This window comes from Mytilus edulis, chromosome 10 (genome assembly GCF_963676685.1).
Source record: "Mytilus edulis chromosome 10, xbMytEdul2.2, whole genome shotgun sequence".
Classification (NCBI taxonomy): Eukaryota; Metazoa; Mollusca; class Bivalvia; order Mytilida; family Mytilidae; genus Mytilus; species Mytilus edulis.
Window position 1 is genome coordinate 56,354,390 of NC_092353.1, and position 24,799 is coordinate 56,379,188.

The window sequence follows — 24,799 nt, forward strand, 5'->3', positions numbered from 1 at the left end:
TTGAAGCCGGCAACCTGGTGCAAGGAATATTTTTTTTGATCAACTGATAATTCTAAATTTTAACTTAGCAATAGTGAAGTTAAAAAAAAAATAGGACTCGAAGTTGGTGTACGGTCTCAACCTTTTTTATTCTTATCACAAAAAAAAAGCAAAGAGATTAATACAGTTCATGTCAGTTTTATTAAAATAAAACGTTCAATTTTACTTACCGTTGCCTCTTCTAATGATTCGTGTATGAAACAACCATTATTTTCATGTTGTTTCATTTGAAATGACGTTTATAAATTTGATCTTGTATGTACAAAAAATTGCATAGTAAGGTTGACACACAACATGGTAACTTTTGCGTGTGTACATTTTTAGTACTGTTAATTTGAAGTGTTTCACATGTGACTAAAGAATGTATTACAATATTTTAGTACCATAATTTCACAGTTCTGGATTTGTACTTAAAGTTGAGAGTAAGTTTATACTTTTAACGCGTAGTACATTTTAGGTGCAAACCCTTTTCGTACCAGTCAAGTATTTTTAAATAGATATACTTAGATGAGCCAAATTTCCATGTACGATACCAGATTATAGTGAAAAACAAGTGCTACATAATTAGTGTACCTTCATAGTACTAAACTACGGAGGTAGTACAAAGCTAATACCGATACTAGAAATTTGTAGTACGTCACTTATGAGTCTTTTTTAGACGAAATGCGCGTAAATACAAAATTTCAATCCTGGTATCTATGATGAATTTATTTACAACCACTGGGTCGATGTCACTGCTAGTGAAGTTTTGATTCCCCGAGGGTATCACCAACCCAGTAGTTAGCACTTCTGTGCTGCCATGCATTATCATTGATATGGTCATAATTATACATATATAAACTGGTTTACAAAACAATTCTTGATAATACTTAAAACTTAAAGCTTTTCTACTTCAGGAATAAATTAACTTAGATGTTTTTGACAAAACCTTTAGGGGTTTTTTAGTCTCCAGTGCTCTTCAACTTCGTACTATATTTGGCCTTTTAAACTTTTTTTATTCGAGCGTCACTGATGGGTCTATTGTAGACAAAACGCGCGTCTGGCGTAAATACAAAATGTCAATCCTGGTATCTTTGATGTGTTTATTGTACAGTAAAATAAAGTTACTAAAAAAGTTCAGAATTTTGAGAGTACTTCATCACTTTTTCGGTATGTAAATGCATGTTCAGTACTTTGAAATTATAGTTCTAAAAATAACATATGCAAATATGTCGGTAAAGAAACCCAGCGTCATTCAAAATACAACTGATGTTGTCAGTTTAATTGTGACAAACGATCACTGTATATATATAGGTGTCAGACCACCAATCAAAAATCCCTATCTGTTCAACCAAATTTTGCAATTTTCACAGCTTTCTAAATATTTTACCTTAATTTTAACTTCAAGGAAACCAGGTATATCCTGAATTGTACATGTATCACCTTTCTACATGTCAGTTTTCAACCAATGTTTAAAGTCTTATAAGACATTTCTAATCTTGAAAACAAAGATACTACCAAAATAACTCCTGGTTTTCTGGAAATCTTAAAATAGTGTACTATGTAGCGCTTTAATCCTGAATTTTTAATGCAAACTCAAAGACAAGTGAATTTTGGCTCAAAATGGTCTAGATATATCTCCCTTTCAACCAAAAGTTTCATTTCTGCAAATTTGTTGGTTAGTTTAAGTATACAATGACATCAAATGCACTATTTTTTGTCCGAGTAGGCCTACGTTCTAAATTGGAGGGAGTAATTGGTGGTCTGACATCTAATGTTAGTCAGGTCTACAAAAGCTCACTGGCTGCAAATGTTACTTTGGTGTCTACATAAGCTCACTAGAAATGCTACAGTGATGTCTACAAAAGACCACTGTTTATGTCTCCAAAGCTCACTACAAATGCGACAGTGATGATCTACAAAAGCCCACTGCATATGTTAAAGTGATGTCTACAAAAGTTCACTGCAAATGTTACAATCGGTTCTACAAAAAGTCAATGCAAATGTTATAGTGAGGTCACAGGCACTCGTCCCATGGAAAAGAAATCCTATATATACAATTAAGGTTTATAAGGGTAAACAAAATCTGAAACGAGTGTCTGTGAGTGAAATCTGGAAAATCCCACAAGCTCAGTCAAGTTGTACCTAGCAATGACTTGAGATGAACACTAGACTTTGATTAGCTATTCAAAGGTTGCAATCTATGCAGATATACATCAAGATACAAATTAAAATACATATATATATCACATGACTTTCCTTGCTTTTATACATGGATGACTAAACATGATAATTCATTTACAATTAATTTAAGAAGCTTGAATTGTGTTTCCAACAAATTTGTGTAAATGAGTTATATATAACTTAAAACAATGGATACCACATACACCGTTAATATACATGTGTCATCAGACGGTCTTCAACAACGAACACTGAAAATCAATACCGCATAGTTAAGCCATACGAAAGAGCCCTTTATGACAAAGGTAAAATAGTTTAAACGAGACAGAAATACTTTTAGAAATTGATGAAGAGGGTCATTTGACTTTACGGCGAAGGACATGATTTCAATTTTCAATTGTGTACTTTCCGTTTATGTCTAGCAACATTTCGACAGTGCGCCTGTATATGCATTATGTTACTTCTATTTAATACGATATCCCACGGTTTGCCTACAGATCTAGAATATCGTTGTTTATCGGGCCTTTTTATGGGTGTCGTGTTTCTCAATATTTCGATTTCTTTTTTGTCTTTTCGTCGTTTTTTGTTTTTGCCTGTTTTATTTACCCCCTTTTTGGGTATCTTCTCAATCTCTCTCTCTTTCAAAACTACCCGTATGGATTGTAAAAAAAAAACTCATGATCTATAGCTACCAGGATTAAAATGTTGTACGGCAGACGAGGGTTTCATCTACAAAAAAAGTCTTACAAGTGACGCTCATATATTTTTTTAATGTTAAAAAGGCCAAATACAATTAGAACTTGAAAAGCATTAAGGAGTCAAAATTTGAAATGTTTAATCAAAATCAAAGATAAGGTCATCTATTGCTGGTGTGTATAGAAATAGATAGACATAAAATTGAGAATGGAAATGGGGAATGTGTCAAAGAGACAACAACCCGACCATAGAGCAGAAAGTTGGTATCTCTATCCATCATCCTGTAACAATTTGCACCATACAGTAAAACTAATAGTAAACAGCTATCAAACATTTTCCATTTTGTCTTTTTACTGACCGTTGGTGTTTTTTAAATATGCTCAAGTCTGAAAGGCATTTATCTGTAGTTATCACTTTTCTTGTCTTTTTAAACACGTGTGCTGCCTTGATATTCTCATGGTAGAATGTTCGCCTCGAGTGTGGAAGTTCGTAGTTCGAACATCGGTAGTTTGAAACCAAAGCTGATGTTTCTCTGATAATCATGCACTCGGCATTAAGTTGCAAGAGCACAGCCTGTCAGTGGTCGGCTTTGAATCAGAATAAAGTGTCTGGATTTGGTGACACGTCATCCTGTGGACTGTTACGTGTGAACAAGCGCGTCTTAAATCCAGATCCAGATGCACGTCATCTAGTACACAGCAAGGTTCATAATCATACTGTACTAACAAGTCCTTGTCCTGTATATATATTTAATTCTATATTCAGCACTTGTGGTGATCAATTGATACCACACATTTATTCTTTTCAGTCCTCTATCAAATAAAAAAAGTTTTAATATACAATATATAAAGTCAAAGCAAAATAGAAATAAACTTTCAGTTTTTATATGACAAAGCAACACGTGCATACTTAACCGATCTTAACCGTTATCAAGAGTTAGAACCATATTACATATCGAGGCATAAATATCAATCCAAAAAAAAAAAATCACTTTGATACAACGTTTTGCGCCTGCTGGGATTACATGTCGAGGTATAAATATCAATCTTATAATTGATTGAACACAAAGCTTTTCTTGTAGCAAAAAGTGTACAGCGGTCATCTGTCAATGTTCCTAATTAAGGTTTGAAATAGAACTCAATACTTACTAATATTATACATGTACAATGAAAATATATTGTAAATAACCATGCTAAATGATGTTTTAACGAGCGGTCTTATTTTTATTGCATGTGTTTTTCATCATTAAAAGTATAAAAATTAAAATAATGAAAGAATGAAAATCGTAAATTTTAATGTACAATTTTTATTATTTGACAAATTGACCACATTAATCTCCATCTTGTGGTGCATACTGTAGTATATAAACCGCTGGAAACACAGAATCTGTACACGTTCAACTAGTCTCAAAAAGGTAAGTTTGATATCATTTACTTTGTTTTAAATTTTATGTTTTATTCTCAATCCTTTGTTACAAAAGAGTTGTAGCTATTTATAATAAGGTTTGATTTCTACTTTAAATACTGCAAATGGGACCAAAAAAGTAAAAATAGAAAAAAGGGGGACAAAATATGAAGAAAAGGGAAAATAAAGTGCTAAAATATAAAGAATAGTGAATAATGGACAATAAATAAATAAATTTTGTGTTTTTACTGTCTTCTGATTGGTTAAAATTATTAGTTTTATTTTCAATGTTGTCAAGTTTGATGGCGACACGCCCACTTTGACGCTGTGTATTCATACGCCAACATGTGTGTACGTTGTTATTGTTAATATAAATAATATAAAAAGTTCTTTGAGCCTTAGTTATGATAGAAATTTATTTATAATGAATGGCAATAATTTATTTTGATTTTATTGAACCATAAAACTAATTTTTGACTCTTCACATTTGACATAATACGCTTCGCGGATTATTCAAAGTGAAGAGTCAAAAAATAGTTTTATGGTTCAATAAATTCAAAATAGATAATAGCCATTCATTAAAAAAATTATACAGAATACAGAATAAAGAGCAAATAATAAAGATATTTTACAGTAAAGAGTAGAGAATAATGGAAAAATTATAAAGAATAGAGAAAAATGGACAAACGATTAAGAAAAGAGAAAAATGGACAAATGATAACGATTAGGGAAATTTGTCTACAAATTTAAGAATAGATAAATAAATAACAACCAATCCAGGGCCTCATATACTTAGTAAACTAGAAGTTTTGACAGTCAGTTACATGACAGTAAGCCTACATTTGCAATTCTTTCATTGTTGTTTTCGAGGTAGGCCGAGACCTTTTCACGGGAATTTTGAAAGTTATTAGAAAGAGGTATTTCTTCTGTTTTTTTTAGGGTTAAAAGTTTAGACTATTTTTCATAATCAATTTTCAAACTGTGTTGTTTTCCAGACATTGGGACGAGTACATAACACTACTTTAAGGACTAAACTTAGACATCTTAACTTCAGTGATATAGGCTTAGGTCTCACGGGTTTACGGAGTAGAGAATAATGAGCAAATATTATAAATAATAGAGAAAAATGGCCTAAAATGATAAATAATTCAGAAATGAAGGAAATAATCACACCCACTACGCTCCTGTTCTATATATCAGTGAAATCCTTTTTCGATGATTGTGTGGTGGTTTTTTTTTTAATGATAAGAAATATTCATGAATATGAGTGTTAATAAATGCTTTCAAATTGAAAAAAGTAAAAATAAGAAATTATTTGAACGTGTTTTATGAAAGGGATAAATTGATTCTGACATTTTCCTGAACTGTTAGTTGTAATTAGAGATCACAGATTCATTCATTCGCTTTCCGATAAAAAGTAGTCTAGTCCTTCAGACAGATAATCATATTGGTTATATGTCAGGCTAGCCTACTCTTAACGGAGGGTAGTATGTATACCTTACTTAATAATGACGACGGTTCAGCTAGAAAGCTAAAGAGATATCCTTTACCTTCACACGCAAGTAATGTTGCTGTAATTGCCAACTTGTAATTGTCTTGAGTATTTTTGACTGTATAGATCTAAGTGGAGAATAACAAGTGAATACAATTTTATGTTACTAAATTGCTAGAAACATGTTGGGTTTTTTTTGTCAGTTCATTTTTTTTAAAGCTTAACTTTCACTCACAGGACAGTTTTTAGGCTGTGATACTATTGTCGGATTTGTCTATTTTTTAATTCATAAACAATAACAACCAAACGTATTGAGATGATACACATGGGAGTGACAGTAGTCAAATGCACCGATTGACGCATTGACAAATAAGTCAATTATCAATTTTATGTATATGCACCAGTATCTACAATAACAGTATTCTAGAATCGGAGAAAAGTCATAATTTACTGCTGTATATATAACATTTTCATCAATCATTTTTGAAATATTTTTAGCTAAAAATGAAGGTCGCCATTGCTCTAGTATTCCTTTTGTCAGCCGTCTGCGCACATCCGAAAAGTCATCGTTGTTATGGCAAAGGTTGTGGAGGATATGGAAATGGTGGCTGGGATGGCGGATATGGTGGCTGGGATGGCGGATATGGTGGCTGGGATGGCGGGTATGGTGGCGGACCTGGTGGTGGTTGGTTAGGCGGATACGATGCCGGATGGGTAGGCGGATACGGTGGAGGAAATGGCGGATATGGATATGGCGGAGGACTTATTGGAGATTATGGTGGATATGGCAAAGGCGGATATGGCTATGGTGGCGGACTTGCTGTACTTGGAGGTAGCAATTATGGTGGTAATTATGGTGGCAATTATGGTTACGGATATGGCAAGAAAGGTGGTTATTAAAGATATAAAGATTATATTTTCTCGAAATGGTACAACGGACATGAAATCGAATTGTAATCCACTTATGTATTTCTGTATATATTCTGCAATAAAGATATAGCCAGCAACTGAGATTTGTGTTTAATATAAACTAAAACAAAAATTTACTTACAAATTGTATTTTGCTAATTAAGATTTTATCTACATGTAATTAAACAACCATGAGCTAAAAGAACAAATCCAGAAAACAATTAAATTGTGCAATTAAGAAACATATGGTTTGTTATCGATGCGTTTGGGTTGAGATGTTTCAACACATCGGACGGCCTTGTTTGTTTTTGTTTGAAGTGACGAAAGAAATCAGACGTCGAAGAGAATGTGTTGTCATTGTTTCGGGCTTTGCAAAATCAAACTGAGACTACTAATATTTAAATGAAGAAACACATAGAGAGAAACTATGGCGCACTAGACCACTCGACCACCTAGTCTCTACAATTATAAAGCTTTCGGTGGCCGAGTGTTACCTTTCCTCGTCAGTTTCATGTATTCAACATCATTGGACAAAATATCTTTATCTCGACCAGATATAATTTAACCTTTGAGAATAGAGAAGATTGAGTCAACCGGTTGGTTATAATTTGTAATGATTCATTGAATTTCATCGGTTACTATTAAATATCATCAACTTATAACTGATTTCAACATAAAATTGTTATTCTTTACTTAACAAATTTTACAATTTCTTATCAATATCCCTAGCAATTATCTTATATAGGTCTAATTAGGTCTTTCCACTTTTCTGTGGAAAGACCTATTGTTTTTCTTCTGATTATTTTTTTTTTTTTCTTCCGCCTAATTTTGTTCTTGCGATAAACATTTGTTTCGCAATATGTCGCTTAGATATTTGGTATATGATATCGAACAGTTTATGCGCTTTTGAAATTTACCCTGCGTAAACGAATACTTTTCTTTGTAGGAGTTATCTCCCCAAACACTGTTTTCCTTGTTAGCGCATCTCCTTCGCAACCGTAAAAGATTATGACAAATTTATTTTACAAAATTGCTCGCTATATCCTTCGCATGATTTGTCCTATTTTGACCGAAGCGATATGACCGCTCCATATGAGAGTTATTTCCCCTTATGCATCTGATATAAGTGATATGAATTTCTATCTTATAAATCATAAGTGATAGAGACCTAGGATCTTTTGATTTGAGGTCCTTGGTCCCAAAAAATGAAAATTAGGTCAAGGTCAAAGGTCAAGGTCATATTCTAATATTTGAATTTGGCTTATTTTCACTTATATCCAAAGACTGTATAAGATATCAACAAATTATTTTTACTAAATTGTTAGTTGCGACATGTCGTAAGATGTAAATTTTGATTGCAAGCGTACGTTGAATGTAAAAGGGAGTTTTCTCCCCTCTTGTATTTAAAAATACGCGTTTGGTGATATAACTCATTAACTAAATATAATAAAGACCTATGGTCTTTTGATTTGAGGTCCTTGGTTTATGACCTTGAAATTGATCTCAAGGTCATAGCTTAATTTGACGTTCTAGATTTTGACCTTTGCTTTTATTCTATATGTATACATGATAAAGATATACAACTTTTAGAAAAAATATCAAACCATTTAACCTTGTAAAAAACAACCGGAAGTGACCTTTTGTAAACCGGAAATAGCTATTTTTTTGTACTTTTTGTACTATAAAAGTATATAGAACCAGATATTTTTGGAATCAGTGTCAAGTAAATATTCAAATATAATCGGAAGTAACATTTTTCAAACCGGAAGTAACAAATTATCTCCCTTATTTAAAAAAAATGTATGGAAACAATATATTTTTGGAATCAACTTACTAGGAGCTATCATTTGACGATTGAAATGACATTTTAAACTTAGTTTCACAACTTTTCATATCAAAATACATTGTTTTGATGGAAAGACCTTCAATTGTTCTCTGAACAATTGGTTTTTAATTCTATGTAGTTTTACGTCTAATTTTCTCTATAAAAAATACGGAAGTTATACAACTTTAAATAAAACTAACCAGTTTAAACCAACATCTTATTATTACGCAAATCGATGTATGTATACGGTGTAACAAAAGATAAAGCAAAAAATACTTTTTTTTATTTTTATAAAGAAAATATAATTCTAAACTATAAAGCAAAACATTTATCATATATCAACAAAGAAAAGAAAACACAATGTGCCCGGCTAAACGATTAATCTTAAAATGTATGGAAATTTTTTATTGAAAATCTTAAATCAAAATATGTGTTGCTAACCTATAGTTAATCAGTATATATATATATTTACTATTTAACCACATACATGACTAAAATACAATCTTAATGATGTCATACTAAAATACAATCTTACTGATGTCATACAAAAATGAACTTCACTGGCCTTTGTTAGTCTTGTATTATTTTAATTTTAGTTTCTTGTGTACAATTTGGAAATTAGTATGGCGTTCATTATCACTGGACTAGTATATATTTGTTTAGGGGCCAGCTGAAGGACGCCTCCGGGTGCGGGAATTTCTCGCTACATTGAAGACCTGTTGGTGACCCTCTGCTGTTGTTTTTTATTTGGTCGGGTTGTTGTCTCTTTGACACATTCCCCATTTCCATTCTCAATTTTATTCAATATTTTTTTTGGATAGTTGATGCAATTTGTTCTTATCCTGTTACCAATGCAGAATATTCATTCGGCTTTTTAAGAAATAGGATTGGTAAAAATTTAATATCAAAAAGAAGATATGTGGTATTATTGATAATGAAACAACTCTTCACAAAAGACCAAATGACACATAATTTAACTACTAGAAGTCACCGTACGGCCTTTAACAATGAGCAAAGCCCATACCGCATAGTCAGCTATAAAAGTCCGGACTCCCCGAACAAATACAAAACAATTTAAACAAGAAAACTTGTTTGTATGTTATTTTCAATAAAGCGGGTTTCTAGAAGAAAAAAGGTTGCAAAAATTACCAACAATAATGTACAGGGGCAGATCAAGCCATTTAAATAAAAAAAGGGGGGGTCAAACCCCTGGACTCCCCCTTCCTGGATCCACCACTGATGTACATTTAGAATGCATATGATTTCTATGCATATTGAGTTATTTGTTCTCTTTCTAATATACACAACAACCACTGACCAACACACTCCTCAAATATGGTTTGACTTTTGTCACTATGTTAAGTTTAACTGAGATATTAAAACATCCTTGGTTTTTGGTAACGTGCGTTCATAATATAAATAAGATCTAGTTCAGTTAGTATCATATTATTACTTTGATTAAAGTTGTAATTTGTCCGGCTAGCTGTGTAAAATTTGGTTGGGTTGTTTGTCCGGCTAGCCAGAAAATAGTGATCCCGATGTGGCTATTTTGTCCGGCTAGTCGGGAGAATAGTTCAGACTATTTGTCGGCTAGACTGATGAATAGTACCGGGAATATTTATCAGGCAGTTTTACTTGCATAAAATAATAAATAAATTTTGTGTTTTTACTGTCTTCTGATTGGTTAAAATTATTAGTTTTATTTTCAATGTTGTTAATTTTTATGGCGACACGCCCACGTTGACGTTGTGTATTCATACGCCAACATGTGTGTACGTTGTTATTGTTAATATAAATAATATAAAAAGTTCTTTGAGCCTTAGTTTTGATAGAAATTTATTTATAATGAATGGCAATAATTTATTTTGATTTTATTGAACCATAAAACTAATTTTTGACTCTTCACATTTTACATAATCCGCTTCGCGAATTATTCAATGTGAATAGTCAAAAATTAGTTTTATGGTTCAATAAATTCAAAATAGATAATAGCCATTCATTAAATATAACATACCTTGTCAAAACTTTTCATTACATCTAATTAAGGTATAATACATCATTTATCACTTTTATTGAAGAACTCTCCTCCCTCAAAGCGTCATATATTGTTTTTATTTTTAACGCTTTTTCTACTATATATAGTATGAATATAACACATCCACGCAAATTATGTAGATATGAAATGTGTCTACGTCTATTTTTGCATTGTAAATATCAGCTGGTATTAGAATTTAACACCACTATAATTAGTTTATATGATGTATTATTGATGAGACGGTTATGAGGGTCTGAATGGGGTTTACAGAATCCTGAGAGACTATAATATAAAATGTGACGTGTAGAATGAATGACTGAACAAACAAATTAGAGAAAAATAGGAAAAAAACTAAAGATTAGAAAATAGGAGGGTGTTGAAAGATAAAGAATTAAGAATAGTAGGCCAAGTTAATCATTATGAAGAATAGAGAAAAAATTGTTTAGAATATTAAAGAAAAGAGAAAAAATTGTTTAGAATATTAAAAAATAAGAGAAAAAATAGTTTTGAATATTAAAGAATAGAGAAAAAAAAGCTTAGAACAGAATAATTTGACTGAAGATCCCATCAATACCCAATACCCTTATATGGGGGGGGGGGGGGGGCAAGGGGTTTAACTGTTATGCTGTTATGGGGCAATTTGATTCTTTGTTATCTGTTATTCTGAAAATATATTTGCTGTTAGCTGTTATTGTCTTATTCGTTGTTAGCTGTTATTGGACTATAAGGTTTTTTGTTATCTGTTATTGTGATAATGTATTTGCTGTTAACTGTTATTGAAAATTGGAATATTAGCATTTGTTTTGACAGCCAATATTCGGTAAAAAATGAAGATTATTGAACATTGGGGTCTACCACTAGTAAATATGGTGGTCCCGTATTCGGTGAAGGATTTCATAAACATATACCCATCACAGATCATCACATAAACATATTAATAGAACGGTTGGGTCCAGGCATCTCTAGTATATCTTATGATTATCCTTTGTAATAAAATCCATTTTTTTATGAACATGTAGCTTGCTATTCAGTGTGAGACAAGGCTCCGTGTTGAAAGCTGTATTTTGACCTACATGTACAATGGTTTACTTTTATAAATTGTTACTTGGATGGAGAGTTGTTTTCATTGGCACTCATACCATATCTTCCTATATCTATGTAGTATTTTTTTTTGTATGGGGATATTGTTCCTCGTTTCAAGTACGTACATATTAAATTCGAACAATTTTCAATATGACAAAAAGGAAATATATGGTCAGGGATATCTGATGAGGATGTCAATTAAGGACTAGGTCCTTACAACCATATAATAAAGTACACAAACTCAGATCTGTGATTCTTTTCAAAGCAGAACCAAATACATTGTACAATAAAAGTTTCAACCATGTCCTGGGTTCTAAACTGCGCATAACTCATTACAAACAAACATTTAGTTCGTCTTCAAGCCATTGTTCCACTACTTTACTATGTATTCTACTTACTAGTACACTAAAAAAAACTGATAATAAATTGTTCAAATATATCCTTTGAAAATAGTGGAATAAAGTACTTTTGCATTTTCAAAATAAGTTCAAAGTACTTGATAAATTGCATGCTTATAATTGGTGCTTTTGATTTTTTTACCCTATATACCTCTGTGGTCATAGTCTTATTAAGAAAAAAACCACACACCTCATGCATTGAACGTGCATTTAAAAAAAATTCAGAATGCGAATATATATATTCAAACTCTTTCAGGTCATTTTTTAGTAATAACAAACAAAAGGACGTCAATTGGACCTGCTTTGATACCATAACTGCCCTTAAATAATTTTTTACAAAATACCATTTTTGTCTGCTATGGAGTTTCCATATATCGACAAGTTATCAGAATTCCAATGGGGACTAACTATGCACCACTAATCGCAGACCTGTTTCTGTATTGTTATGAGTTACAATTAATGGAAACATTCAGCAACTGGAGGGATTGTGCTTGATTTTCATATGATGGAGACATACTCTTTCAATCAGTCCAGGAACTGACTTATTTTAATATTTCATTTACTGTTATCTGTTTTTGTCCATTTTAATTCCTTGTTATCTGTTATAAGCCAAATCAATTTTCTGTTTTGCTGTTATTGGGACCCCCCTTGCCCCCCCTCTTTAAAGGTTAAAAAACAATTCCAATGTTAACAAATAGTAAAGTCTGAAGAAAACCCTTTTCCCGCCATTTTCTAAATGTCTCGTATTTTGAAAACTACACACGAGACTAATGATTTTATTACTTTATTTTGTTTAAATATCAAAGTTGTTTTCATTTTAAGCAACCACATGAAATCCTTGTTATTTTAAGTTAGAGCAGCAGACATCCTTAAGCTACCCTTTAAAGATATGCATATCAATACTCATTAGGAAAAGGCAGTGTTCGTTGTAGGTATTAGTTTCATTCAAAGCTGAGACTACTATAACACTGTGTAATAGTAGTCTCAGTTCAAAGTTAGTTCATCAGGACACGGTCTCTCAAGTTGAAGTCGTCATTAATGACATCCAGCATATCATTCAAATATCTAAAAGTGTTATTGATTTTTTCAAATAGTCTATCGAAACAATATATTTACAAATAAACTGTGAACATAAAAATATGTATCGTCTTTTTTGTTATTTTGATCAAGAATTTGATAGCGACATATAATACAATATATTATATGTCTCTGTTGATAGTCAGTAGTAAAATGCAAATGTTGAAACCAATTCTGTAAAATGCAAGTTTCAGGATTGACTTACATAATATGTAAACTATTCAAAGTCAATAAACCATATGACGTGGAGATGTTTGGACCAGAAAAACTTAATGGCCGGAAATGAGATGTACAGATGCTAATACAACTGCATACCAAATATCAATGACCTACCACTAGTCAGGTTCACTAATAAACTAACATGATCACAAGCTAATAAAGTGTTGACGCTGCCGCCACCGCCGATGCTGTAAACTGTATACATATAACGCGCTTTTTTGACTCCGGCTAGACGTTACGCACGTTATTGCGTCAATACCGTGTAATCAACCAGTCCACACTAATAAACAGCTTTTCTATAAAATCATAACAGTTAAGTTATATAAAACTTATATCCATAGCCTAGACAGGTAAATACTATTCCGAAAAAGGTACAAATTGTGTTATCATATTTTACTTTAGTCTAAAAGGACAACATATTGACAAAACGTCAAAAATATGCGTGTCAGACGTAACAGACTATACACATTATCACTTTAGCAGGAGTGTTTGTGTTCTTCAAAATAGTGTTATATCCACGAAAATTCGAATGAATGATATACTTTATATATAAAGTATAACAATATTACTGCATATGCGTTCCTGTAACGACCAATGCTATTTTGTGGCAAAAACAAATAGTGTTCATTATGGTCAGATTTTGGAAGATGTTAAGTTATCAAAATTTATAGGTTTTAAAATATAAGATTATATGATATTTCGTTTGTGTAAATTCGGCTCACATAAGTGCATACATAGATCATATCAAAATCGAATTTTTGCAGCACTCACACTACATATAAAAATGCAACGGCTTCTGGCAAATGTCTTGCAAGATGACCAATGTCGAATTTCGCAGTTTTTTACAAATAAATTGTCATTTGCGACGTCATTAATTGATAATTTATATTAGTTGCATGCTAAATAGTGCTTTTCCGTAATTGTGCTTTAACTTTACAAAACAGCTACATACTTTTTGATAACTTGCGTAGTCAAAACGACTTCGTTTTCAAAGAAAAGAAATGTCTTGCAAGTTTGTCCACTGGACGATTTTCGTACGTTTTCAACGTTGTCGATTCGGGGTACGCTATTTATGGTGGATCATCTGTATCTGATAGTTCTTCAGCCTAGAATTTTCTTGATAGTCAGATACTATCAACAAGACCACAAGTATTAAAAAAATCCGATAACTGGGTTTGTTCGTTTAGATGAGGTTCTTAAGTTGTGAAAAAAGTTTTGTATCACAAGAGGATAACAAGTTATCTTTATCAAATTTTCAAATTTGGGAAGCGTAAACTGACTGCGATTTTTTTTATTTCTCTGCAATAAGATTCATGAGTATAGAATTGAAAGTGAAAAAAAATGGGCCTAAAGCGTGGCTATATACCTCTCCACATCATACAAAGCTTGTAGACATATGAGATGAATTATAATTAACCTTTTTTTTCTGACAATCGTTTCATTATCTAATTGTACCGCTATTAAAGAAAGTATAGTGAATTTTATAAGCAAGACCATTTAACTTGTAATTCCCGACAAACTTTTTATATTAAAGCCAAATACATACCTTCCTCCTTTTCGCATCTAAATGGGAAAACATTGCACTTTATTACGCTTTATGTCAATTGGTCTCTGGTAGAGAGTTGTCATGTTTGTCTCATTGACACTCATCATACCGTAAAATCTTCTCATTTCATATAGCTTATGCATTACCCAAATACGATATATTTTGTTGTGTGTTGCTTACGTTACTTTCATAGGGAAATATTCCATGCATAATCAGTACAACAAAACATTATAAGAAGTATCCATATTGATGTGCAAAAAAAAATTGCAAGCGAAATACAAAACTTATCCCAAATAATCGGTAATCGCCATAACACGTAAAAATTTGACGTTACCATTTCAGACGCAATATCGTGCTTAACGTCGCTAGACACATCTGTCATATTATAGCAGTTATGTGTTGTTTTCTAAAGTTTCAAAAAATATTTTTATTCAAACTTTGCACCGATTTTCTATTTATATATGATTAGGCATCGGTGGCCGAGTGGTCTAGGTAATCAAACTACTGAATAACTAACCTGTAAACCGAGGTTATGAGTCAAAAAAGTCAAATCCCGCATTTGGCAGGTGCGCTTGACTCCTATCTTAGATAGATATAAGATATTTTTTATTTCCAATTATGGGCCCCAAAGGGCATAAACATTACAACATCAATAATTTTTTCATAATACAATACAAACAATGAGATAAAAAAAAAAAAAAGAAGTTAAACGAGAACTATTTAAGTTCTTAAAGAATACGTAGATAAAGAATCTATAGTATGTTGGTTTTTTTTAATACTAATGCATTTTATTACAAGTGTGGTTGATATAGATAACAAACAAGCAGCCCAAAAAGAAAAAAAAAAATAGATATCCACATATGTATAGTACACAAAAAGTTGGATCACTTAAATATATAATAATTAGCCAAAAAGAAAGTAGAAATTAAACATGTCCATGACTCATCCTGTGTCAGCAGCAAATAGGAAAGCATTATGGTTTCCTAAAGGCAGCTGACACCAGGGGACGATACCTTATGGGCCATAGGCATGTAAAATGTGTGTAAATGTCTCTTTCCTACCTGTATCAAAAGCAAACAAGGAAGCATCATAGGTAACTTGAATGCAGTTGATACCAGGGGACGATGCCTCAAGGATATAAGAGAACATTTGAATAAATAATATATCTTAACAATTATTTTATTTTTTAATCGGCTAGTATGTTTGTGATATTCAGATGAATATAATTTTCTATGTCCAATCAAATGTATATACACACATAGATTTCCTTTAACTAATCTTCACTAAGGAAGATGTTTGTATATAAAATTACATATTATTTTAAGTAACTCAACATTTTCTACACTAAATAACCAGATAATTTTGCTTTGACTGTTCATATGATTAAAATAAGAATTATATTGTGCAATACTAGCTAACATACAATTTCTATCATCCTCAAATTTGTTACAATCAAATAGAAAATGAGCCTCATCTTCGACAGTATTGGAAGAACATTTATTAAATATTCTGTTAATTCGGGGAATACCCTGATATCTACCTAATTCTATTTGTAATCTATGAGAAGATACACGTAATTTAGTAAAACTTCTTCTAAGTTCAAAATTCTTGATCAATGTTAGATATTTTTCAAAACCAAAATTTGTTTTATATAAAAGGTAGGTTTTCAGTTTACTGTCTGAAAATTTATCTATTTGTTTTTTCCAACAGCTAATAAACAATATTGATAGCTTGGTTTGTATATATTTCTTAAATTTGTATAAGGATTCACAAAATGGAGCATTTATGGCATTTGTATAGTCAATACCATTGAGTATTTTAAAAACAACATTTATTGAACCATACCATGATGTTATATTCATGTGATGTAGTGTCTTTGATTGTGTATATGCCTCTTTTAATAGAGGAAAATTATTACCTAAATTCTCTAATCTATACCAGTACAATAACATTCCTTTTATAATATTAAAATATATTGGAAATCTTCCAAGTTCAGATAACACTGCAGCATTTGTTGTTTTCTTGTGTACCCCAAGTATAAATTTACAAAATTTTATATGAAGTTTCTCACAGGGTAAACCTGAATATAATTTTTCAAAAGATATATCTTAGTATCCTATCCTAGTCCTATCTTAATTGACTAGGATTGTCAAATTCCCTATCGAATGTAATGTTACTGGTTCTCTCTGTGTATTCCGGCTTCCGCCACCAGCTTAAACAACTGATTGTCGCAGAAATTCACATATTAGGAAATAAATATAAAAATGCATGCAACCATATACTAGAAAGTCCCTGATGCAACATGCATTATTTGTGTCTCATTATCCAGGAAATAATGAGATATCAGAACTGAAATCAATGAAATCGAAGAAGAAGATGAAACAGAAACACGAATAAATACTAAAATATTATTATCAAATTGGTTTTCTTGTCGCGAAATTGTTCTTCTTGTCGCTGCTTGGCACGTTTTGTCTTCAATTTGTGAGACCAATAACCAGTTTACTAAAATCGGAGACGGAACCGGATAATCCGATTAACCAGTTTTGTCGAGTTTACTCATGCTAAAACGGTCATGCAGTTCAAATGCAGAATTTATTAAAATTATGTCAATGATCGGCGGTTTATTATCAGTCTAATTAAAAAAGAATTATACTGTAATACGTTTGCTATATAGACAGTTGCTGAAAGTCAGTGTGATGTATTACTACATATATAAGAGGGGGGGCAAGGGGGGTCCCAATAACAGCAAAACAGAAAATTGATTTGGCTTATAACAGATAACAAGGAATTAAAATGGACAAAAACAGATAACAGTAAATGAAATATTAAAATAAGTCAGTTCCTGGACTGATTGAAAGAGTATGTCTCCATCATATGAAAATCAAGCACAATCCCTCCAGTTGCTGAATGTTTCCATTAATTGTAACTCATAACAATACAGAAACAGGTCTGCGATTAGTGGTGCATAGTTAGTCCCCATTGGAATTCTGATAACTTGTCGATATATGGAAACTCCATAGCAGACAAAAATGGTATTTTGTAAAAAATTATTTAAGGGCAGTTATGGTATCAAAGCAGGTCCAATTGACGTCCTTTTGTTTGTTATTACTAAAAAATGACCTGAAAGAGTTTGAATATATATATTCGCATTCTGAATTTTTTTTAAATGCACGTTCAATGCATGAGGTGTGTGGTTTTTTTCTTAATAAGACTATGACCACAGAGGTATATAGGGTAAAAAAATCAAAAGCACCAATTATAAGCATGCAATTTATCAAGTACTTTGAACTTATTTTGAAAATGCAAAAGTACTTTATTCCACTATTTTCAAAGGATATATTTGAACAATTTATTATCAGTTTTTTTTAGTGTACTAGTAAGTAGAATACATAGTAAAGTAGTGGAACAATGGCTTGAAGACGAACTAAATGTTTGTTTGTAATGAGTTATGCGCAGTTTAGAACCCAGGACATGGTTGAAACTTTTATTGTACAATGTATTTGGTTCTGCTTTGAAAAGAATCACAGATCTGAGTTTGTGTACTTTATTATATGGTTGTAAGGACCTAGTCCTTAATTGACATCCTCATCAGATATCCCTGACCATATATTTCCTTTTTGTCATATTGAAAATTGTTCGAATTTAATATGTACGTACTTGAAACGAGGAACAATATCCCCATACAAAAAAAAATACTACATAGATATAGGAAGATATGGTATGAGTGCCAATGAAAACAACTCTCCATCCAAGTAACAATTTATAAAAGTAAACCATTGTACATGTAGGTCAAAATACAGCTTTCAACACGGAGCCTTGTCTCACACTGAATAGCAAGCTACATGTTCATAAAAAAATGGATTTTATTACAAAGGATAATCATAAGATATACTAGAGATGCCTGGACCCAACCGTTCTATTAATATGTTTATGTGATGATCTGTGATGGGTATATGTTTATGAAATCCTTCACCGAATACGGGACCACCATATTTACTAGTGGTAGACCCCAATGTTCAATAATCTTCATTTTTTACCGAATATTGGCTGTCAAAACAAATGCTAATATTCCAATTTTCAATAACAGTTAACAGCAAATACATTATCACAATAACAGATAACAAAAAACCTTATAGTCCAATAACAGCTAACAACGAATAAGACAATAACAGCTAACAGCAAATATATTTTCAGAATAACAGATAACAAAGAATCAAATTGCCCCATAACAGCATAACAGTTAAACCCCTTGCCCCCCCCTTTAAACCAAGAAAAAATAACAAGGATTTCATGCCGCCGGATCACTAAGTCTTAAATGATCTATTGAACAGATTTATGAAGACAAAAGTGGGGTGTCGTGTAAAAAAAAATTTAATACATTTGGATGGATAAAACCTGAGAAAATCGAAAATATGACAAGAATTCAAAAACATGACCAGCAGACATCCTTAATACCATCATTGACGGTAAAAAAGACTGAGTTTCATTGCAAAATGTCAATTATCCATTTTCACCATCTTAATCTGAAATATATGTTCCTGTACATTCTAGCACATATGCAAAGCAGACCGTTCGCGCCCAATATACTTTCGCACCCCACACGTTCGCACCTCGCACGTTCGCACCCAAGGTCCGTTCGCACTCTACACGTTCGCGCCCAATTTTAATTCAAATTCCAGTTGAATAATTGGAAAATCATGATTGTTGTTTTTAATTGCTTTCGTGTAAATACTGAATGTATTTATAGCTTGTTATGAGTAAACATTTGAAGATTTTAAATGAAAAACACAAAAGATAATTGTTTTAACAGCTTGGTCCCTTTGATCTGAAACAATGAAACAATAAAATATAGCAATACACTATTATAACCAAAACATGATAAAATTTATTCAACACACAAAAATAAAAACGTAGTCAGAATCTCACTTCATTTTGAAACAAGTCATTGAATAAAGTTATAGCAATACACTAACCAAAACATGATTAAGAGTTATTCAACACAAAATAAAACGTTGACAGAATCCCACTTTATATAGAAAGGAATATATTTTTTTTTAAAATACACTATCCAAAACATGATTAAGATTTATTCAACACAAAAAAAAATGCTGTCTCACTTTATTTTGAGACAATGAAAACAATTATACTTATAAGAATACTACTTGCCAAAACTTGATTACAAAGTTATTAAACACAAAACCAATTAAAATTGGGCGCGAACATGTAGGGTGCGAACGGTTTTTGGGTGCGAACATGTAGGGTGCGAAAGTGAAAGGGGGCGAACATGAGTGGGTTCGAACGTGAATGGGCGCGAACGGACCCGGATTCACCGAATTAAAGCAAAAATAGTTTTCCAAGCTACATTGAAAACTAAACAAAAATCAAATTATTATGGTACACGTGTACGACTTACGAACCCAGGGGTCTGGATGAACGGATTCAGTGCGAGCTGACTGTACGGACGAACATACACAGGCGCACATGTTATTTGGTCGAACGCACCCGATATCAATTTTTATTTCTCAACGCTTCTTGTCGCTCAAATCCTTCTTGTCGCTAACTAGTGAGACCGACTGGTTTTCGATCTATAAAGAAAACTTTACCAGTCGAAATTACAAATCGTCTGCAGGCTACAATGATCAAAGAAATAAAGAAAATCAAATAAAGAGATGAAATGGATGAAAGGAGAAAGAGAACCTTGAAACTGCACGTTTCACATTCGTTTGAGGTAGTTTATTTACCTGAAATTATTACAGAATAGTTGGAATACAGAGTTGTTTTTCTGTTGTATCGGTCCATAAGGGAAACTCCGAATGGACTCTGAATAAGTGAATTTATCATATGGGTCATTTTCAAAAAATGTCGAATTTTGAAATTGAAAAAATTATTAAAAGTTACTTATTCAAACAACCCTCTACATAAGCAAATCAAAACAAACAGTACTTTAAGAACAACATATTAAAAGATGCAATCTTAATGATGTCATACAAAAATGTGTTGAAACATTTTTTGATCGGTGGTACATTATTTTGTCTATCCTGTTACCATTTTCAAAAGAAATTTTGGGTTATTAAGAAAAGGTTTAGATAAAATGTTAAGCTTGTTTTACGTAGACAATTAGATGGTTTCAAGAGAATAAACTTCTATATATATTCATTCTGTAATATAATAGATTATTAGCCAATTTAACAGGTTGTACTGAAAAATGCCTCTAAAAATTGGTTTTCAAAGGTTGTAAAAATTACCACCAGTAATGCAAGTTTAAGATAGCAATTTATATTGTTCGGCATTTTTTCACCCTTTCAAATAAACCCAACATCAAGTAAATCCCTCATAAGTTAGTTTACTTTTCTCTACATTTCATTGGTAACAGGAACGTACGTTTCTGATATATTACTATATAAAAGTCTATCCTGTTACCTTTTTGTCTATCCTGTTACCGATATCAGTATTGCACCTGCGAATGCTTAATTGGGAAGATTAATACGTTATAACCTTAAGATGACTTCAAACAACGAAATATTTCATTCGTTTTGCACCTATATGTTAAGATAAAAAAATTAACGACGTTTTTGTCTACAATTGTCTATCCTGTTACTGTAACCATAGCAACCATAGTAACAGGATAGACATAACAGGATAGACAAATTTCTTCGTTTTTGATTGCTGTTGTGAAATAACTACTCCCTTTGGTGAAGTGATTATGTTTTTCTATTGTGAATTTGGTTTCCAACACGTCATTGCACTTTTTACAAGTATACTTTTGGTGTATTTAATCAAAATTGGTGGTAACAGCATAGACATGAAAAAAAGTACGCTATATTTTTTTCACTAAATGTCTTGAAATTTCTTTTCTCTACACTGTCGTTCAAGAAACGAGGCGTTTTAAATGTAAAGATTACTTTGCACTTTTGAGATCAACACTGACTGATTCAATATTTATAGGGAGAATAATTTCACGGCTGATTTAAGTAGCGGTAACAGGAAAGACATGAACCTCCTGTACGCAGATTCAATTTAGTTTGTAGATAATATGTTACATACAATGATATAGAAGCTACGATTTTTCGTTAGAGTAATATTAAACGTTCTTAAAAAGTCCCTTTTGCAGATATCAAGGCGATCAGAAAATCGCAAAAAAATCATTTGAAATGTGTTTTTCTGACACTGTACGCAGACAAATACCCCCAAAATGGGTCTTAAATGCAGTTTAATCTTATCAAAATAGATGAAAGGTGTGTTTATTATTAATGTTCTGAATCACAAATCCGACAAGCTTTCATTTAAACCATTACAACTGAAATTTCCATTAGAAATAAAAAAGTTAGCATGGGTGTACTGAAAATTCGACATTTTTTGAAAACGACCCATATATGATTTTTATATACAAGGTTTATGTTTTGTTTTGTGTTGATTTTTAGTGAGTATTTTTAACATTTTCTTGCTCTTAATCGTACAATATTACAATAGTTAACTTAGATATATATGTTTTTATTTGTACATGACTCCAAGAGTTATATGCCAGTCAATGAAGGGGGTCTCATTTGTGGGAAAAGGGGGGGGGGATATTGGATTTTGTTGGATCTCTTGTAGTTGGTGATCACAATACTGGTATACTAGTAATAGTATTGTGCACAATACTGGTATAAAAATTTTGTTCCAGTATTGTACCATGTTACTATGTCCTAATATTTCGTACATGGAGTGATTTATTTGTTGGCCAATTGATGTGGTACAATGTACCACTGTCCACAGCTGTCACAGCGAACAGCATCAGTTTTCCATGTGACCATGTGTTTGCATGTTCCACAAAGGTATTTTTGGTGTACGTGGCCCTGGATTTGGTTCAGGGGCATATGAGTTTGTAAGTAGCAGACTACACAAGTACTAATTTGTCATATTTTACTAATAATTTCTTAGACTGTATGTTTAATATCAATGTAGAGATGTTGGACTTACAAAATGTACTTGTTTCTTGAGATGGCAAAGTTGCTGACTATGATTGATCTGGAGCTTTACTGTTGAGCTGTACATGAATGTTATTGGTCATTGTCACAGCGTTGCAGTTGACTTGCATATCTTAATTTAGCAATGTTGCAAAAAAAGTCGATATAAGGAGTCTTACATGTACATGTCTTAGGACTGTTGCAAGTATAGATTTGATTGTGTTCATGTGAATAAGACAGCTGGTAAGGCCAACATTAAAAATATCTTTGTTTCCCCTCCCCCAACTGAGGTTGTCATGGTAAAGGTTTTTTTTTTTTTTAATAATTATTCAGTTTATTGCACTATTGGTTGTTAACAAATACCCTAAAAGGTACAACTATCCCAGATAGGTTTATCCCTGTGTGTGAATTATCAAATGAACCAGGGGATTCACAAGATAAACTTATTATAAGTTTCAAAAGTGGTTAATATATTATTACAATCTATATAGTTTACAAAAACTGCATAGCAATAAAATCCGGAAAACATACGTTCTCTCTGTTTACGTTTTTCTACTTATTTTAATTGTATATCACGTGGTATAGATGTTTATTATGTATCTTGAACATGTGCGTTTTATTCATTCTTGTATGTTGGAATATTCTTAATTTATTTGGTAAGTTTTAAATTTAATGAAATAACTGTTTTGTTTTCTTTAACGATTACTTGAATGCGCTACAGAATACTGGTAAAGGTAGGTACATGTAGGTAGGCAAATTATTTTATTTTATTTCTTGATATGGTTTTTCTATATTGAATTTGTACAAAATTCAACAGGTAAGGCTCAAGTCAAGAAAAATAGTGTATTCATTTCAGTGTACACCCAAGTTTTCTGGTGTTAAAAACAGTATACAAGGACCTCCTTTTTTCCTATTCATGTTATAGTATGAAATCTACAAAAGCGCACATTCTACATGTGATAACAATGTTTAATGATAGCAAGTGTTTTATTAGTTAAAAATCAAGCTTATTTCAAGTCTAATTTGATGTTTAACTCACAACAACACAATTCCTTTGTTTATCAATTCATACCTTGATCATCAATTATGAGATGACAAAAAGATATGTTAATCACTTGGGAATTATAATTCAATGAGTAAAATTTTTCAATAGAAGTGAAAATTATTTCAGTTATGTTCAGTTACACCTGGAGCATGCAGCTTGGTCAATTGATTCCTAATTAACAAAAGATTTGTATGTTTTTTCGAGTTCTAGAAAAAACAAGGCATTTTCTTATTCATATTTTGTTGTTCCTAGAATACTTTAAGTACAAATGTATTTACAAATTCAACTGATGCAGTTATAACGTTAAAATGTGCCCTTTTGTAAATTTCGCATGCCATAAATTGAAAAATAAAATCGCATTTAAAAAGTTTTTTATTACACCAGAAATCAGGAACGTTCCCTGAAAGTATGGAATACATCTACAAATGTATCCCACATTTCCTGACTTAATTGTGCCCAGCCTGTTCGAAGACAACATAGATAGATTACAAAGCATGATTCAGACCATTTTTACTCAAAGATTTTATCCTTTAAATATAGGAACAGAGGTTAAAGACAAAGCAAATCAAGGTGCACTCAGTGGGTTGAAAGATGTTTTAAATTTTTTATTTTCAAAGATCACCCTTGCACACAACACAAATCGTGTGGCAAGGCATTATGTTTGTTTTCCTTGATTCCGAATCATATAGAGGCTTCAATGCAAAAATGCCTTGATTTAAAACACTACTTTGACTACAGCATCGGAAAGGTATCAGAAAAAACCAACACTCATTGACTACAGCATCGGAAAGATATCTCTAAAACCAACATAGCAAAAAAAAATATTTTTGGACAAAAAAAAAAGAATGGACAATAAAAATTTTCGAGTCGCGCGGATTTTACCGGGTCGTGGGAGGGGAAACAAACAATATTTCATTTTGGGTCT

General features: G+C 32.0%; 3 protein-coding genes across 4 annotated transcripts in view; all 3 read left to right on the forward strand.

Moving 5' to 3' along the window:
• The window catches only part of LOC139492177 (inositol 1,4,5-triphosphate receptor associated 2-like), a 455,884-nt gene that overhangs the window by 229,006 nt on the left and 202,079 nt on the right, over positions 1-24,799 (forward strand). The window lies entirely within an intron of this gene.
• LOC139492187 (uncharacterized) lies at positions 4,200-6,802 on the forward strand. The gene is made up of 2 exons (XM_071280370.1): positions 4,200-4,309; positions 6,290-6,802. The coding sequence occupies exon 2, from the start codon at positions 6,296-6,298 to the stop codon at positions 6,689-6,691; it is 396 nt and encodes a 131-aa protein (XP_071136471.1). The 5' UTR covers positions 4,200-4,309; positions 6,290-6,295; the 3' UTR covers positions 6,692-6,802.
• LOC139492176 (transient receptor potential cation channel subfamily M member-like 2) overlaps positions 20,464-24,799 on the forward strand; it is a 99,002-nt gene continuing 94,666 nt past the window's right edge. The window contains exon 1 of one of the 2 annotated variants that reach the window (XM_071280340.1): positions 20,464-20,611. In XM_071280340.1, the coding sequence (XP_071136441.1) occupies positions 20,558-20,611 (54 nt within the window). In that variant the 5' untranslated portion in view covers positions 20,464-20,557. The remainder of the gene's footprint in view (positions 20,612-24,799) is intronic. The other variant, XM_071280341.1, reaches the window with a different exon arrangement.